This window comes from Trachypithecus francoisi, unplaced genomic scaffold (assembly GCF_009764315.1).
Source record: "Trachypithecus francoisi isolate TF-2019V2 unplaced genomic scaffold, Tfra_2.0 Lachesis_group19, whole genome shotgun sequence".
NCBI classification, from domain to species: Eukaryota; Metazoa; Chordata; class Mammalia; order Primates; family Cercopithecidae; genus Trachypithecus; species Trachypithecus francoisi.
Window position 1 is genome coordinate 47,815,470 of NW_022681464.1, and position 19,303 is coordinate 47,834,772.

Here is a 19,303-nt window from a genome sequence, read left to right on the forward strand (position 1 = left end):
GAGTGCAGGCTGCAGTGCTGTTCGCCCTGTGACTCTTGGAGTTCCTAGTGTGTTCTGTTTCCAAGGGGAAAATGCACACGTAGCACACACAGTAACTCCCAGGAGCCCGAGCTTTCCATTACCCACAGCTCTCCGTTGCTCAGCCCTCCTGGATGCCCTAGGAGTTGGCAAGGTGAGTGGTCTGTCATAAGGAATCAGAAAAGTAAGCTTTTTTTCTGGAATTGGATTTTCCGTTGTTTTTTTTTTCCCCTGGGAGATGGTGTTCAAACTGGTAGTAACAGACCAAGCCTGACTTTCCTTGATTCTGACACATTTATGGTCATCATTGTGCTCAAACCACCTTCAAGCTTCTCCTCTTTTCCTTCCAGATCATGCATGCCCCGCGGTCCAGGGACAGGTTCACAGCGCCCTCCTTCATCCAGAGGGATCGCTTCAGCCGCTTCCAGCCCACCTACCCCTATGTGCAGCACGAGATTGATCTTCCTCCCACCATCTCCCTGTCCGACGGTGAAGAGCCACCTCCTTACCAGGGACCCTGCACCCTGCAGCTCCGGGACCCGGAACAGCAGATGGAACTCAACCGAGAGTCCGTGAGGGCCCCGCCCAACCGAACCATATTTGACAGTGATTTGATAGACATTGCTATGTACAGCGGGGGCCCGTGCCCACCCAGCAGCAACTCGGGCATCAGTGCAACCACCTGCAGCAGTAACGGGAGGATGGAGGGGCCGCCCCCTACATACAGCGAGGTGATGGGCCACCACCCGGGCACCTCTTTCCTCCATCACCAGCGCAGCAATGCACACAGAGGCAGCAGACTGCAGTTTCAGCAGAACGATGCAGAGAGCACAATAGTACCCATCAAAGGCAAAGAGAGGAAGCCTGGGAACCTGGTCTGATTCCCTCCAACGCGCACCTCAGCTGGAGAAAGAAACCAAGGAGGGACGCGGCCGCTGGGCCCCTGCGCAGTGTTGTTCAGTTTTACATGGTACAAATAAGTAAAACCAAATGAGCAAACACGGTCTTTGTTTCTGATTCCTTTTAGGGGAATTGCATGCAAACTAGACTGAAATGATACAAACTTCCATCTGGTTTGACCGCAAACAGTGTTTATTTGGGGACAGGGGTTGGGATGGGGGTGTGGGCAGGGGAAAACGAGAAAGGGATGCTTTGAAGACAACATGAAATAAAACCCACAGAGGTATGTGATTTATTTAATTGTGAAAGGAGACTTTGCAGATACATGAGGCCAGAATGGCCCGTTTTATAATTGAGTAAAGAAGGAAGCATTATTATATATTATTGTGAGGAAGAACCAGCCAGTGTGCTTTTTCTCCTAAGGTGTGGAACTTTTGTTTCAAAAATATGAATCAAAATTCCTGTTTTGTGTGCCAAGGTATAAAGTGGAGAAGTTAGATGAGTGCAAGGAGCTCCTTTGTGTTGTGATGATGTGTTTTCAAAGTTGCACTATCTTAATGTTGAAAATATTTACGAGGGAACTGTTTTACGTGAAGTTCTGTATGTTGTCTTTTCACCTGTGGATTGTAATCAGGCCCAAGGAATATCCTGGAGTGGTCCCCAGAATCACCCAAGAAAAGATATTTGGGGATGTAGCCTAACATTTTACCAACTTACGTAAATCAAAAAAGTCATTATTGTTGCAGGAGTTTGCATCAAATAGCAGTGCATTGCTGAAGCTTTTGGAGACATTTGGATGGAAGATAGGGAAGATTAAGTTCCAGCATTTCTGACTTGTTATTTTGAGTTACTCTGCTAATCTTAGGCTGCATATTTTATGAGAAAATGAACACGTGCATTTATGGATCCAGTATCATGCAGTGCTGCCCTCATCCTCCAGCAGTGCAATTTCTTCAGTAATTTAGATTTTTTCAGTATAGCATGAAATATATTCAAATACATACCTTATTTTATGCAATAAATTGTTTAAAATGCAAGGTGGTTATTCTGCACACTGTTGAAATATGTGACTCCTCAGTGTATTCCCACTGCCTCTCCCCTTTCCTCGACAGCTTAGTTCAGTTCTGCAGGGCTGCTCAGTTCACAGGAGGCTCCCAGCAGCCACCCCACATCCTGCTTACCCAGAACTTCGTGTGGGAGTGGTGTGGGTGGTGGTTTCTTATGCTTTGGAAGCCTCTAGAAATGACGGAAGAATGCCATGTTGCTGATCATGGTAATAAGCCATTGTACGTCACTAGTATTAGCATAGCATTCTTAAAGGAATGCAGTGCTCAGAACATACCCAAATTCCTGCAGGATTCTACCAAACCCTTCCCCAGGCCAGGCTTTGTACTGAAGGCAGGAACTGGACCCTCAGAGAACAGTGGAGGGGGCAAGTGACTGAAGAGCGCCAGGTAAAAAGCACAACATGCAGTTAAAATGCAACTAGAAAACTAATTTTAAATATTGTTAGTTTTAATATGCCTGATATTTACAAATATTCATTCTTATGTACAATTAAAAAAAAACTTCCTTCTGCAGATGTAAGCACTGGCTTTTGTAAGAGCAGCAGCCAACACGTTTAGCAGCCACTGCGCATGGAGAAGGGCTTGTCTGCAGCACAGTCTGCCGTGCGGAGGGTGGGCCTGTGGCCTCTTCACGTGACACGATGAGCTGGGATGATGATTCCGTGACTCCCATCTATGCAGCTTTAAAGCCGAATCCACGTATGTGTGTCTGTGTCTGTCTGTGGGTCTCGAAGGTGAGCCCCTCGGTGCGGTGGCTCTGCTGTAACTGGAGAGACTGTTCCAAACCCCAAGGGTGGTCTGATCCTAGTCTGTTCCCTTCTGCTGCTTACCTCTGGAGGTAGGCCACTGGCTTTTGTTTGTTTTGAGGATTAGAATTTCCATTACATTCATCGTTTTCACACAGTAACATCCACAGAACTAGTCCAACTCTTAGAAGGAGAGGAAAAACAAGGGCACCACTTGTCAGCTCCGCTTACAACCTGTGTGGAAGTGTCTACAGTTGAGAGTCACCGTGGAGGTTCTGAGACTGGATTCAGTCTTGTTCCAGTGACACTTGGAAGGGTCTGCTGGAGAGAAACCAGCTCTCAGGGCAGGGACTGGTTTGGGGCCAGAGAGGACCTTCCCCAACCCTGGAGATGCCCTGAAGGTTCTCTGGCTCTCCAGATGAACCTCCCTTCCTCTGTCAGGCGAAGATGAGGAGCCCGTGTTCGCAGCGGGCCCTGCTGGCAGGGACTTGCAGTGGATTCTTGGTCAGGTGTGCGCACAGACGCAGGGGCGAGGTGAGTGACCCCATCATTCCAGTTCTCACTCGCAGGTTTGGGGAAGCAGGGGACGCACTCCACAGCTCCAGCTCTCAGATGGCTTCACAGTCCATCCTTCTCCACCTGCCTCGAAGGGGCTCAGAGACGAGACTGTGAATTCCTTGGTAACTGTGAGTAATGAGTGTTTTGCACATGTCCGCAGTGTTGGTGAGATAATTATGTAATTCAGATACCTTCAATCGTCTTTCAAGAAAGAGGCTCCTCCCATTCAAGCACCCTAGAGAACGGGCTTTGTTAAATGTTAAAGACACATATATATCAAACCATGACTTTGAAATGGCTTTGAGGCTGGGGCTCTGTAATGAATTAGTTTAAAAGCCAAGGTCATAACATGAATTAATAGTCAATTTCCCTTCAGCACAAGGCAAAGGTGATTTGGATCAGTAGCTCTTTTGAAGGCTGTGGCTGACCTGTTCATACCGTGTTGCCTCATGGCTAGCGTGGTGTTGAGAGAGTGGCGATTGTGATGATACAGCTTGCCCAGTGGGGCCTAGTGTTCTTTCAAGAACCCTTCTTTTAGCTTGTAGAACCCACGGGTCCAGTTTAGTAACCGCTGATTTAGGCAATCAATGACAGGTTTATAATCTCAGATTATTCCAGCAAAGTGTGGATTGCATTGTTAGGAAGAACATTTGGCGGGAATGAACACTCGTGGGCATACCGCTGACTTTTGTCCCTTGTTCCAGGTGTGGGAGACCCAAGGCATCTTGAATCCCATCTATAAGAACACAATCTTCCAGCATAATTTGCTTTTTCACAAGCTCTAGCATTCTTTTTAAATAGTGAAGCAATCCTTAATGGAAAAGAGATTTCATGAAACGAATTATGTATTCCAATAGTTGATCTATTTTTGGTGTCCAAAATTTACTAATACAGAAGCTTGACAAGCATGTCCTCACCACATACACCACATACACATAGGGACACACACCCAAGCCACAAGAAATCCCAAGAGAGCAGAGGAGAACTTTCAAAAGATTTATCATGCAGACTGCATTTCCATTCACTATTTTGGCTCAAACTTATGAGGCAGGAAATAGGGGCCAAAAGTAAATGGGGGAGGCCTCCTGACACCAGCAGAGGTATTTTGTACCCAGGCAAGGACTTCTTGAACTTCTACATAAATCTCCATTTGATCTCTTTCACCTTTATTTCATCTTCCTAAGAATGAGAAAGGCTCAAAAGGAAGCAGTTATAGAAAGCTTCTCTGACCTAGAAGAATTCATCCAAACCCCTGCCTTCCTCTCTGAACCAACAGTTCTCGTCTCTGACAGGGGCCATCCTCTATCTTCCATCCAGTGGCTCTTCTTTTTAGGAAGGCTCTGGTGCAGAGTGCTTCAAGTATGTCCTCAGGCCAGGCACTGGCTGCTAGCACAGAGACACACAGCACCCAGCCCAGGCCCTCCCTCAAAGGACCGGCTCGTGGCATTGGTCACTCGCAGGCTCAGAGACGTTCTGCTGTTGGCGCAGGGAGCCCGGCCACCCACACCGCCCTGACTGGATGCGCCCCATCTGGGGGCTTGCTGCACTGCTCGCTTATTGAATTTTGCTACTTAGAATGGCAACATTAACTTTGTGTACCATTCTTTTTTTTTTTTTTTTTTTTAATTTCCAAAGCTCAGCCGTGTATGAGAGAAAAAAATGGGAAAGATACTTGGTTTCTGTTAACTTTTGGATTTCTTGCTTACATGATGAAAGCCAGTGCTTGCAGCCAAGCCTTCATGCCATGAACATGCCCCAGCCTGCCCTTTGCTTTCCTGCTCACACTGAGAATGCCGCGTGCTTGACCTACTGAAGTGAAAAGACAATTGAATGACAGATGGGCAAAGGGAGAACCTCCCCTTCTTGGTGTGAGGAAAGTCACAAATTAAATGTTGCTTAAAGCCCAGATCCTAAATGCTAGTTTTCAGCAGCTGCGTGGCTTACCGTTCACCAGTTCCACCAACGCCAGCTGCCAGCACCTCCACAGATCAGAGATGTGAGCAGACAATGGAAAGCACTCCTAGCCTTGCAATGGTCTATGCTTTTTAGGAACCAAGAGTTCAGCATTCTTTATTACCCAGCACGCGTGTGCTTTGCAGAGTTCAAGTTTATGTTACTGCCAGGGTTAGACAGTCATTTGCTGCTGCTGCTGCTGCTTCCCGAACTGGATGCATTAGGAAGCTGCTGTCTGAGTGTAAGAATGTCTTGCTGAGAAAGCAATGTCTTCCTTCACCCTTTTCTTTCTTCCCTCTGCGTGTGCTTGTTTTTGTGTAATGCGGGAGAGGGTCAGAGCTATAGAGATTATATATACACTATCCGTGCACATTATATATATGTAGATACAGACCCCTATCATGTCAGAGAGCTGCATGTCAGTTTTTCAGCAACGAAGGTGCCTCGTGTTCTGAGTTCAGCAGATACAGGAACCCAGCCGCCCCCTCCCGCACTTGATGCTCCCACCTTTGTTGTGCCTCACTTAAAATGGTGCTTTTTTCAGTTGTCTGTCTTTTCTTATGTTTTTATTTGTAAGGTGCTGTATATAAGTTGGATATATTATGCACATATCCTACCCAATGGGTAGAACAAGTTAATACTGTAATATAATGTATAGATGATACCAATTTTAACAGAAACGGCATAGAATTTGTGAATGCCTCTGTGCTTCGTCCTCTTTTGTAAGGAAATTTGCAAATGGATGCATACAGATTAAAGTCTATGTAGTTTATTTTCCTATTAAATATCAATATTATAACACGAGAAAGAAGTGTGAACAAACAAGCAACAGTTTATGACCAGCGTATATATAGCAATGGAAAGTTGCATCTTTGCTGTGAAAACACTTTAAAGAAAATACGTTTTAAAAAATCCCACAGCTTTTTGGTTGCCACTAGACGCTTCTTATTTCAATCATTTTAGTAATGCTCAGCTGGACCAGTGTTAGTTATATTTGAGTCAGCAAAATGTTGTTTTTCAACTTGCTTTATAACCTCCTGCATCTATCTCCTGCTGTAGCATCACGAAGGTGTCAGGCCTTAGTGAAAAGTGCACATTTTTGTTGTTAATATTGCAGAAACTGTGTCAGAGGAATAAGGAAATCAGCCTGCAGCAGAGGACTCTGTTCAGCTCCAGAGGCATCTGTGAACATCTGTGTCCAAGTCTCTCTGTGCCTTTTTCTTTTACAAACTGAAGCTGTGGAGCCAATGAAGTAACAGTAGAGATTGTAGGGAAAGAATACCTCAGGAAAAACAAACCCACTTACAAGAAGACCCTGTTCTTAGAAAAAGTGTTTAGTTACGGGTTAGCACTAGAAGAGACTTGGCTGTCAGCCAGCCAAGTGAAGGCTCTCTCATCCATTCCCATTCATGTCCCATCATAATCCTGACCCGAAAAGCAAACTCGGTTTTGCCATCAGTTAGAAATTACGTTTTGAATTGTATATTGTTACATCTCTCTTCCAGCTTAGTTTTTAGTGTCTGATTGTGACCTCTGCATTTATCTTCAAATACCCTAATTTTAAAAAGAAAGAACGAGAGACGTGCATAACACCGTGTTCATTAAAACCACGGTTGAATCTTGGGTGTGGGTGTCCTTTCGAGTGCTGTCCCGTAAGAGCAGTTGGTGGAATTTGGCCCGTCTGACCCATATTATCAGCTTATTCTGCCACCAAAGTGGAGTCGTCTAATAAATTCCAAAGTTTTTATTTGCTCCATGGTGTATGTTCTTTGAAAATCACAACAGAATCATACCCCTAACATCCAAGAAACAAATGACCGATTATCCTTAAACTGAAATGGACTCTACAAGGCAACTCCTAATGCTGAATGGATTAAAAGTCAGCCCTTTTAGTATCTGTCTGAAAGGGCCGTGAAGAGTTGACACTCGTGGTGTTGTGGCTCCCGCGCGTCTAGACCCGTGTGTGGGTTCCATCATATACTGTAGGGTGCACCCCTTGGGATTCAGCATTAAGAACTGAGGCTCGCTACTGTCAGAAACAAAGCTCCTACCCCCCAGGTTCAACCTTGTGGGAGAACTGTTGAGCATGAGAATGTTCTAGACTCAGAGGTACTAAAATTTGTGACCACATCATTGCTTCCTTTCTACAGGACGAATTGAGGCTTAAACTTGACTGTTAATGATACTGGTTCATTTGAATGTGCTCGTTGGTATGTTGCTATTTTTCATTTCATAGCTTTCAAAAATCATGCTACTTGTATACTTGTCTAGTTTAAGGCTCTTTTAAAATATGTACAATACTATTCACAGCATTTAGTTCATTTAATTTTTATTATAAAGCAATCTACTAAAAAAAGTACAACTGTATTTGAACTTTTCAATAGTTGGTTGTGAGCTATGATAATCAAAAGTCATTAAAGTTTCTTTTAGCAAACATTTGTGCTTACTTTTCAACATAATTCCCAGTTACATACAGAAAATAATTTCCACCTGTCACGTATCTGCCTCTTTTACCTGAGCAATGGTGATGTAGTTCTTAGACCTAAGGTCTGTAATTGCAATACTTTTAAAGAAAGATGTTGCTCTAAGTGCTGTTTGTTAGTTATGAAATCAGATTTTTCTGCTTGTTCTTAATGCTGTGGTCAAACCATAGCACAAAATCATTAAAAATAATCAGCGGCATACATTTGTCCCTTGGGTTTTTGTTTTGTCTTTATCTTTCAGCAACAAAGTACATGCATGGGGGAAATGCCGTGTGTTTTAAGACCTGTCTCAAAGGAACACTTCTTGTGGCTCCCTATCTCAACCTCCCATTCAGCTTGTAGTCACTCTGACTTTTCAAAACTCACTACTTCATATTCTACTAGAAGCAATTCTGGTCACATCATGATTCCTTTCCCAATGCTGGGTTCCACACAAGCCATCAGGGCCCCTCATGCAAGGAGTCCCCAGGGAAACTGCTCACCCTGCAGGAGGCGCCCACGGAGGACTTTCCAGATGCCTCGAAGCCTTTGGGTGGCTGCCACGCAGAACCAAAATGCGCAGCCCAAAATATGAACAAGATTCCTAACAATGGCAACTAGTCCACAACGGAACAGACCTCCTCGGTGTGCGTTTTAAATTCTTTGCCGTCGGAGGTCTCCAGTCAGTGGTAACGTAACAACAGAAAGGCTCTAAATTTCCTACACCGAGAGACCAGATGGTATTACCTCTGTGCTCTAAATAAGAATATGGGGTTCACAGATGATGACTGTGTGTGCACAAAACCCCACACAATCCACCAAACTGCTAAGGTGGATTTAGCATGGTTGCAGGATATGCAATTTATTTTTGCATTTCTATGTACCTATAATGAGCAAATGGAAACTGAAATTTTGAAAATACCATTCAAAATGGTATGGGCCCCAAATCTGGGTATGGGCCTAAATTCAAACGGTACATCCATTTTAGATTCTGATTTGAATTCTTTAAGATTATTTTGGAAAGGGGATTTGAAGAGAGCTCTAAGAAGGAAGACAGCAATGCAAAGTTTCTTTCCTGTCAAACAGCAAATAGTCACTAATAAACCACACCACACTCTGGAATAAATTCTATAATCTCTGAACTCAGCAGACCATTAGAGAAATATTAAAGATACCCCCCAAATTTGCTAACGCTAACACTATGCAAACTTTGTTCCTGGAGACAGCTCTGCACAGAAGGAATGAGGGGAATCCAGGCTTGGGATCCCTGCTCATGCAGACCATAAGCAGCAAATCCAGTAAAACCTGGGACTGGCTTGTCACAGTGGACACAGAGGGCTCCCCGCCCCCACTGTCCCTGGGAGGCTGCACCAGCTGTCACTTTGGAAGCTGTCTCAGAGCCAAGGGTGTGGGAGCTGTTAGCAGAGGAAACAGGCAAATGAGAGAGGAAAGAGAAAAGACAACAAAAGGTATATGCTGAGCTGTTCCCACTGCGGGCCCAGGGGCTCAGCCACGTTGGAGAAACCGTGCAGGCCGTGCCTCTGAAGGACAGGAGGCTGGGACATCTCACCTGCCCACTGCTGCGGAGTGCCCCTTCCAGGTTCATCTTCCCAGCCACCCTGGCTGTAGACTGAGCAAGCTCAGAAGGCTTCAGCAAAAGACCTGAGACAGAAAAACAAAGGCTTGGAAGTGCTTGGAAACTGCTGGTGCACAAAGGAACCGCCCGCTCTGGCTGGAGCTGGTGTGGGAGCCAAGAAGCACCCGGCTCAGATGCCTCAGAGACAGCACAGACCAAGAGACTGAGGACGGGCAGGGGTGGAGGGGATGACGGCAGAGAGAGCGGGCAAGTGCCTATGTCCAGTGCCCACACCACTGCTTTCTGTCTGAACCCCTCCTTGACAATGGTCTCGACACCACCCTGCCCTGGGCCTCCTTAATGCTCCAAAGCTGGCGAATCTGGGGAGTTCTCAGAACATTGTACTTCAGGGCCCCCTGACTGTTCCCAAACCCCTCCAACTTCTGAAGCTAAGCAGTTCCTTTCTGTCACCCACTTATTTTAGTCATTTGTTTTGCAAACAGAAGTGTCAACAGCTGAGCAGAATCCACCTAGTCACACACTCACCTGGTCGCCCGGGGGACAGTCAGAAAGGCATGCTTGAAAGAATCCCTCGGAACCTTCCAGAGACCCACCCAGCGTGGGCCATGGAACAAAGCCCCCTATTCTGCTCTCCCATGATGACATGTGCACAGTGTATGAGTCTGTTGCTGGGAACATTCTAATTAGATTTCCTTCACAACACCGCCTTGATGTTTTGTCTGAATGGATTCTAATTCAAACACACATTTTAAAATAGCTTCCCAAAAGTCTTAATGTCATGTTTCTGTCAAGACTCTAGCTTTTGCCTTAATAATGCAAACCGCATTCACCCTACTTTACACTTTCATGTTAAAAAAATCAGAAGTGCAAAAGCTCAGTTTTTGAACATAGCAGAGTGGTGACTAAAAATACTTTCAAAAGGACTTACTAGTAAGCACATGCCTTTTTTTAATTGTAAAAAAAAAAAAAAAAATGCAGCTGTATATAGCGGCTTATATAATTTCCCCTGCTTACAAAGCCGTTTTCATTTACGGAGTTGTATTTGTCTTCACTGTTACAGTCATCTATAAGCACAAAATGTTCTATCAGCCGACACCAGCACCTAGAGCAATCCACTCCACGCAGGCCCAGGTGCCCGGCTTCTGCACGGGTGAGGCGCTGTCTTTGGCGTGGGATTCCCAGGTGATCTGGCTCCTTGAATATTTCCTGCTTACAGTTAATGGGCAGCACAGGCTTTGAATCTTGAGAGACTTGGGTGGTCCAAATGTTAGCTTCATCTCAACTTAATTAATGTCCCTGACAGGTTTCAAAGTCTCATCTATAGAACAGCAACAGCAATACTTACCCGGCAGGACAGCTGTGAAGACCCAAGGAATGTGCACACCACAGGGCCTGACGTGGGGCTCCTCGTGAACCACAGCTGCTATCGCTAGAACTTTCACCTTCTAGGCTGTGCGCGGTGGCTCACGCCTGTAATCCCAGCACTTTGGGAGGCTGAGGCGGGCAGATAACGAGGTCAGGAGATCGAGACCATCCTGGTTAACACGGTGAAGCCCCGTCTCTGCTAAAAATACAAAAATTAGCCTAGCGTGGTGGTGGGCACCCGTAGTCCCAGCTACTCGGGCGGCTGAGGCAGGATAATCACTTGAACCCGGAAGGTGGAGGTTGCAGTGAGCTGAGATCACGCCGCTGTACTCCAGCCTCAATGACAGAGCAAGACTCCATCTCAAAAAAAATAAAATAAAATAAAAAAACCTTTCATGTTCTAGATTTAAAATTTTTTTGCCCAAATACAACAGATTTGTAAATGCCCTTTGCCTTTGGAATGCCCTCCACACTAAATGGCTGCAGCTTAAAATCTCAGTGAAATAGTCCCAGCACTCTGGGAGGCCGAGGGGGCAGATCACCTGAGGTCAGGAGTTCAAGAACAGCCTGGCCTACATGGTAAAACCCTGTATCTACAAAAATACAAAAGTTAGCTGGGCATGATGGCGGGTGCCTGTAATCCCAACTAGTCAGGAGGCTGAGGCAGGAGAATTGCTTGAACCCGGGAAAAGGAGGTTGCAGTGAGCTGAGATCATGCCACTGCACTCCAGCCTGGGCAACAGAGAAGACTCCATCTCAAAAAAAAAAACAAAACTCCCAGTGAAATACACAGGCACTGATTTTATACCTACACGAGTACCCCAGGGGCTTATAGCACCCAGTGACAAGGTACAGACCAAGTCCCTGGGCCCAGAACTTCCTTTCCATGAGTTCGAGATCAGCCTTGTCAACAAGGTGAAACCCCGTCTCTACTAAAAATACAAAAACACAAAAATTAGTACGGGGGAGGGACAATGTTCAGGACATAAACCCAGGCATTTGAGCCAGCAACAGCTACCCGCTTTGGGTCCCCTCCCTTTTGTACGGGAGCTCTGTTTTCACTCTATTAAATCTTGCAACGGCAAAATAAATAAATAAATACATAAATAAATGAAATGTGTTTCTTCTACTCTATTACTTTAGCCATATAGTTGTTGTTTAATGAAGCACACTGCAGTGGGGGCAGGGTTTATTACAGCCTTTGTAACCAAATGTGGAAACCCAGGACCTAGGGAGAATCAATGGTTCAAAATCATTTGGCTTCTTGCCTTGCTTACCCCACACTCTCTCCTGCCCTTCCTCCTTTCCTCTGGCTTTCCTTGTCTGAAGGATTCAGGGAAAGCACACGTGGGTCTGGGCACTGTCACTCACCATTCTCTCCACTTGCCTAGCTCCGTCCTGAAGCAGCCCTGGATGCACCCAGGGCCCTTGGGCAGCCTCTTCTGCTAGCGGGCCTTCTTGTTCTGCATTCCCTCTGCTGACACTGGCCCATCCGCCTCCTGTGGGAATGGTACGTGCAAGCACTTAGCCTTGTGCCTTACTGACAATTCCACTCTAAACCCCAGAACACATTCTTCCTGTCTCTCGCTCTGATACTTCTTTCACCATCTGCTGGTCTCCCTCTGAGGGTTCCAGCCAAGGAGAACTGGAGATGGGAGAGGCAGGGTGCCTGCACCTGCTGGGTCCTCAGCAGCCTGACGGAGGGGCCACTGCGCCTACAGGGTTCTCCCCACACTTGCTGTTTAACCATGAGTGACAAAGGCAAATGCCACACAGCAATTCTAAGCCCATCAGGTGCATGAGACACCAAACCCCGCACACAGACACTGCGGAGGGCACAGCCTGGCTGTGTCGCAGGCGCTGCAGTGCAGAACTGCCCAGACAGCAGCATATGAGGGGCCAGGGTTTTTGTTTGTTTTGCATTTTATTGTGGTAAAAATACCTAACATGAGAGCTACCCTCTTACCAATTTTTAAGTGTATAATACGGTATAGTTTGTTTTAAGGTTGGTAATTTTCATGGGATTTAGAGGCCAACCTCTGTGTTTTGGTGAAAACTAACAGTTCTTAATCTGAACTACTCAGCACTAAAATTTTCCACAAATGCCAGCTTCTCACTACTTCAGATGTTCCAGTGATTGGTAGCAATTAAGTGGAAAATTCCAATCTGGGCTGGCTCCCAGTACACCCCAAGTGCAGGATCAGAAGCTATGACCACTGTGTGACCCTCCTCATGGCAGCAAAGCAGGAAACAGCAAACTCAGTTTGTACCGACAGGGCAATGGGGAATTTCCCGAGGTCAAATCCTCCTTGGATGTGTGAAATATTTAAGCTTAGACATAAAGAAACTAGATTTAATAACTGTTTCCATTACTTGCCTTCTAGTATGGATTTGGATGTTTCAAAATAGTGGCCGAGCACAGCAGTTCACACCTGTAATCTTAGGGAGGCCAAGGTGGGAGGATTGCTTGAGGCCAGGAGTTCAAGACCAGCCTAGGCAACACAGTGAGACCCCTGGCTCTACAAAAACCAAGCAAAGAAACAAACATCAAAACTGAAATGAGCTGGGCTCGGTGATGTGCACCTGTAATCCTAGCTACTTGGGAGGCTGGGGTGCAAGGATTCTTTGAGCCCAGGAATTTGAGGTTGCAGTGAGTTACGATCCTGCCACTGTGCTCTGGCCTGAGTAACACAGCCAGACTCCATCTCTAAAAAAATAAATATTCAATTAAAAAAAAAAGAAAAGGGGCTTGGTGCAATGGCTCACGCCTGTAATCCCAGCACATTGGGAGGCCAAGGCAGGTGGATCACGAGGTCAGGAGTTCAAGAGCAGCCTGGTCAAGATGCCGAAACCCTGTCTTTACTAAAGATACAAAAATTAGCCAGGTGTGGTGACGGGCACCTGTAATCCCAGGTACTCGGGAGGCTGAGGCAGAGAATTGCTTCAATCTGGGAGGTGGAGGTTGCAGTGAGCTGAGATCACGCCACTGCACTCCAGCCTGGGTGACAGAGCAGGACTCCATCTCAAAAAACAAACTCTCTCTCTCTCTCTCTCTCTCTCTCTCTATATATATATATATGGAATAGCTACCTAACAGCTTTGCCAACACCAAGCTCACCCAGAAAGTGACAGACATCACTGAACTGGCTCACATGAGTCTCCCATCTCACGGTCCATCCCAGGTGAGGGAGAAAATGAAGCTGGAGCACGAGAGATTTTAATAAATACATGTTTCCTTCCTAGAGTCAGAAATTGAGGTCACAGAACAGTGACTATCTTCCCATCCCATCACTTTAAAGACAAAAAGATGAAGAGATCTAAAAGAAGCTAAAAGCCAAGCTAAAGAAGATGACAGCACCAGCAGAGGAGGAAGGTAAGGAATATTTATAATAAATTGACTTGAGCTTCTGTCTCCAAAAATACAAGGGATTTCAGAAGTCTCCAAGCCTGGCCTCTTACCTAAATAATTTGCACCAAAGGAAACCACTAAACTGGAAGCTGAGATCCCAATTTTAAATCCGGTTCTCTTGTGCTTCTTTCTTCAACCAAAAATATTGGTTCTAATGTGACCCATGAAATGTCAAATTCATTGGTTCTATAGGTGTAGGATTTGATTTATGTTGGAAAAAACTATTAATCTAAAATGTGTTTGAAATGCAATTAATGATTGTTTCTCAACAAAAATTGCATTAGGTTTTGTGGACATATTTGTTCCATAATATTCTCAACTTTTTTGTTAGAATATAAGACTTTTATTTCAGGACTTAAAGAAGTGAGGAATGCAAACTGCAACCCACCGCGCCCTGCATCTTCTTGAATAATGAGAGGATAAGAAGTGCATGCTGATGCAATGCTATGGCAACAAAGCCCTGTAATGCCAGCTCCAGGCTGCAGCTGAGTACGTGAGGACTTCTGGCACCCTTATAAGAAAAAGAACCAGAGTCGCCACTATTCTTAGAGAAGTAAAGCAACTGCGCTAATTAAGTCACCATATTAAGTGTCCAAAGAAAATACTGACTCAAATGGAATAAAATACACACTAGTCAAAATCTGCTTCAGCCATTATAAAGTCGCAAATCTTGTACATAGAGGGGCACAGACGGTAAGGCTGGAATACACGTGTATGAGAAAATGTCACGTGTTCATTAAAAAAATCATAGGTTTTAGAGTTAAACATCTAATTGGTGTAAGAGGAGATACAGAATTGCCATGATTTCTTATCCCATATATCAAAACAGAGGATAAGGTTGACGTTTGCCATGTATTTGATTAAAAAATGAGGGGAAGTTCATTTTATCAAAATAAAAAGGATGAAGTTTTAGGTTTTAATGCTGTTTCTCTAAGAACTAAAAATGACCTAGTATCAGTCAGATGCAGCTGGAAGTTCACCATCCTCGTCTTTGTGGAGACAGCGTGCCTATCCTCCCCTAGAGACCGCAACAGGGAGGCCCACACAGAAACGTCAAGCAGTACGTGTACCTGACATGCTCAGGGCAAATTTGTCTTTTTCTTTCTCACTTCAAAGTTTTTCTAACATTTACGTTATTCAAAATCCAAAACAGAAGAAGCTGGACAGAGGGAGGGAGGAGAGGGAAGGAAAAGACGAGAGGTTGTGTTCAATCCTCACTTTCAAGGAGAGTGAAAATCTGCTTCGGTGGCAGGCAGGACGTGTCTAACTGTGCTCCGCTTTTCTCATGGGGCATATTGTCCCAGAGAAAACACACTGAAACCTGACCCTTCATCTTAGAGACACGATCCTCTGAGAATGCCTCTGGCGGCCTGTGCATCTCTCTACCATGACTGTCCAATCAAGTCACTAGAATAAAGAACAGGCTTCATGATATCCTCTGCCCTGGAGGTTTCTGAAATCAGGATGCATTCTTTCTACTAAGGAAATAATTCTTATCATAATTGCCACGGGATAATTATGATCTAAAATTACTATTGTTGGTGACTGTCAATGATGCATAAAGAAGAATATAGCTTGATTTTCAAAGCCTAACCCTGAAGAAGCCAGACAATTAAAAGCTTGTTTTGACTAGTTAAAATGAACAAACTTGACACAAAAATCACAAAGGAAAAATTCTACAGAGGGAAAATATCATCAATTGGCCTGACTTGGCATTTCTCTAATACAAGTTACAAGCTCCAAGTGCAGGGGAAAGATCTTTCAGGAACCAGAAGGTCAGGCCAAAATTCATGACTGCAGATGAACTGTGGGAAGGAGGTGTGGTCCCCCAGACCATTCAAGTACAGAAAGGAAGAATGAGGTCATGACTCCCCTTGTCTTCAGGGAACATGATGCAGTACGTTCTGCAATCTCATTTAATAGTAACTTGATACTACATAACATACAAATGATCCGAAAGAGAACAACGTTAACATCTACAAAATGAATAGGTAAAACTCCCCACCTCTGGTTCTGTAGATTCTGGCTCAGGTGGTTGAATTCCAAGGCAGGCAGTGAAGAGGCTCCCACGTCCCCGAGTGCACATGTGCCACTCAGGCATCTGGGCCAGTATGATCTGACGCACTGTGTGACCTTCATGCTCATAAGGACAATTGAGTAGTGAGCTTTCAGTACCAAGAAATATAAGTGACTTGCAAAAAAAGATATTTAAACAGGCGCAAACAACTCTGATAACATTTAATATATTTTATTTTAGGCCTTATAGAGACTCAATTCTGAAAATCAAAAATAAATGAGGCCCCCATTTCAAAAAATGAACTTTGGCCAACAGAAAAAATATGTTCACATTACCTAACAAGTTGTATTTTCAGAAGGAATCCTTTAATTCAGAAATGCGTATCTCACAAAAACGTCTTCTCAACATATCATTTCAGAAAAAGCAGGAAAGATGACTTTTTTTGCCTCATTGGCTAAAAATCATCTTCTGTCCATTCCAACTACTTTCTTCTACAGTAGCCTGATTGACGTCTGAATTAGTTAAGAAATCCTGCATGACCCAAACCCAACACTAACAACACAGAAAGAAGCCCAATGTGTCAAACACACAATTTCCTTCTTTTCTTCAAACACCTTTTCTGCTCATACCATTAAGATCTTTAAAATTCCTGGAATTATCTTCTAAGATCATTGAAACAAGAGAGCCAGAATCTCCATTTCATCCTGAGCATAAAGCACTTGTAAGTAAGTGTAGATTCTGTGACAAACATACGATTATATTTCAAAGGATAATTTATTATTTTCACTACTGGGAGGTAGGTAATCTCAATATAAGCATTCTTTTTCTCCTTTCTTGAAATCTGTAAACAGCACCCTGTTGTATGCACAAAAAGCTGTCTCAGTAAAATACATTTTTTGATGTGGTTGGTTTTGCTCTTATTCCTGAATAAACTAAGTCTCTCACTTAATCCATCTTTCATTTCAAATATCAATTTGCTTAGTAAGCCCTTTTTGTGCATTTTACAGAGGCAAATCTCAGTCCCAGCTCCCTCCCCACCCTGTCAACACACCTTGCATAAATGCAGACATGCATTTAGCCAGCCATGGTGGTGTGCACCTGCAGTCTTAGCTACTCAGCATGCTGAGGTGGCAGGATCACTTGAGCCAGGAGTTCAAGACTGCAAGTGAGCTATGATCATGCCACTGCACTGTAGCCTGGGTGACAGACTGAGACTCTGTCTCAAAAAAATAAATATAAATATAAATGTAGACATTCAACGAGACACGGGCCTGCTTCTGCCGAGCACTCGCAGTTCACAGAGGTTATAGGTGAATTAATCCCAACTGTAAGATGTACTGTAAATGAAATGAGGTCTATTATATATAGCAAACTATAATTTATTGTATATATTCTCAATTATTTAACTTGGCGTATTGGTACTATATTCTGTTAGCCTGCTATTAATGCTCCAAACTCAACATACTACAGGGGTCCCTGAAGCTTAAAAGCTACATTAGCAATATGCTGGCAACAGCATCTTTGTAACATTCCTGGTGCCAAGTAATACAACAGAACTTCTCACATCTTCAGAGAACTTTTTACTAGAGAATTTCGTATCACTCAAGCAGTACCTCATTGTCTATTAGATAAACACAACATGATTATGAAACTGGATGGCAACAAAACTCAAATGGACTGAACAAAAGATGACTATGCAGGAAAAGCAAATTTCAGTTTCAGGATTATTAGTAATAAGAACCTCCAATTTATCCCCACTGGAAAATATGCAACACGAAAAGTAAAAGGAAATTGCTTTAGAAGAATTTCATATAACACAAGATCTTAACATTGGCAGTCTCCAGTGGTTAAAAAGAAAAAAACTAGGAATGTGTTTAATATTTAAAAAATAGCATTTAAATATGCAAAAGTGTGAATTATTTGATAAATACTTAAAACATGTTAATCATGTTTAGGTTTGCAAATGTGGCATCAATGTGAAGCAGTGCATTCAACCCTCTGTATCAGGAGACAACGGTGCTGCCTGCCCAAGACTGCAGACAGCAGAGACACAGCTGCATCCCTCAGCACTCTCCCCGGACCCCAAGAAGAAATATTCCAATCACAACGTATTCATTTAAAAAGCATTCTAGGCCGGGCGCAGTGGCTCAAGCCTGTAATCCCAGCACTTTGGGAGGCCGAGACGGGCGGATCACGAGGTCAGGAGATCGAGACCATCCTGGCTAACACGGTGAAACCCCGTCTCTACTAAAAATACAAAAAACTAGCTGGGTGAGGTGGCGGCGCCTGTCGTCCCAGCTAGTCGGGAGGCTGAGGCAGAAGAATGGCGTAAACCCGGGAGGCGGAGCTTGCAGTGAGCTGAGATCCGGCCACTGCACTCCAGCCTGGGTGGCAGAGCAAGACTCCGTCTCAAACAAACAAACAAAAAAAGCATTCTAATATAATAATTAGACTCGGGGGCCAGGCGCGGTGGCTCACGCCTGTAATCCCAGTACTTTGGGAGGCCGAGGCGGGCGGATCACGAGGTCAGGAGATCGAGACCATCCTGGCTAACACGGTGAAACCCCGTCTCTACTAAAAAATACAAAAAACTAGCCAGGCGAGGTGGCGGGCGCCTGTGGTCCCACCTACTTGGGAGGCTGAGGCAGGAGAATGGTGTGAACCCGGGAGGCGGAGCTTGCAGTGAGCTGAGATCCGGCCACTGCACTCCAGCCTGGGCGACAAAACAAGACTCCATCTCAAAAAAAAAAAAAAAAAATTAGACTCATCAAATGCAAACTTTTTTTCCCCTTTAAACTACCCTTTAAATTTGGCCAAACTAAGTACTTGATACAAAAATGCTGGCAAAGAGCAGGGGTCCCTGCAGACTGCGTGGCAAACCCTGACGTCCTCTTGCCTTAGCCGGTAAGTCCAAACAAGGACAATCTAAAAGGAGGCCATTCCCTCATCCAATTAGCAACTGAAGGGTTAGAACTGAAATAATCCCTGTTGGAGCACAGGAAACAGACACACACATACTCAAACACCCCACCACCCCAGCAACGCTCACAGCTGACAATGGCTGAATTCCATTACAAGCAAATGATTTAATGATAGCTTTGTTATTAAAAAAAAAAAAAAAAAAAAAATCAGCTGGGCGCAGTGGCTCACGCCTGTAATCCCAGCACTTGGAGAGGCCGAGGCGGGCGAATCACGAGGTCAGGAGATCAAG

The 19,303-nt window shown here is 44.5% G+C and overlaps 1 protein-coding gene and 1 long non-coding RNA gene across 13 annotated transcripts in view; one reads left to right on the plus strand and one right to left on the minus strand.

The window, feature by feature from the left end:
* The window catches only part of LDLRAD4 (low density lipoprotein receptor class A domain containing 4), a 436,719-nt gene extending 428,795 nt beyond the window's left edge, over positions 1-7,924 (plus strand). For all 11 annotated transcript variants that reach the window (XM_033178426.1, XM_033178431.1, XM_033178430.1 and 8 more), the window contains one exon: positions 369-7,924. In XM_033178426.1, coding sequence (XP_033034317.1) covers positions 369-899 — 531 coding nt within the window. In that variant the 3' untranslated portion in view covers positions 900-7,924. The remainder of the gene's footprint in view (positions 1-368) is intronic.
* On the minus strand, positions 1,501-18,312 carry LOC117064194. 2 transcript variants are annotated; one of them, XR_004429315.1, is made up of 5 exons: positions 16,081-18,312; positions 12,038-12,165; positions 10,647-10,865; positions 9,275-9,366; positions 1,501-6,478 (listed from the first exon to the last, which is right to left on the minus strand). It is a non-coding gene; the product is annotated as an uncharacterized LOC117064194 (long non-coding RNA). The 2 variants fall into 2 exon arrangements; XR_004429316.1 differs by lacking the exon at positions 9,275-9,366.
* Positions 18,313-19,303: the final 991 nt, after the last annotated feature.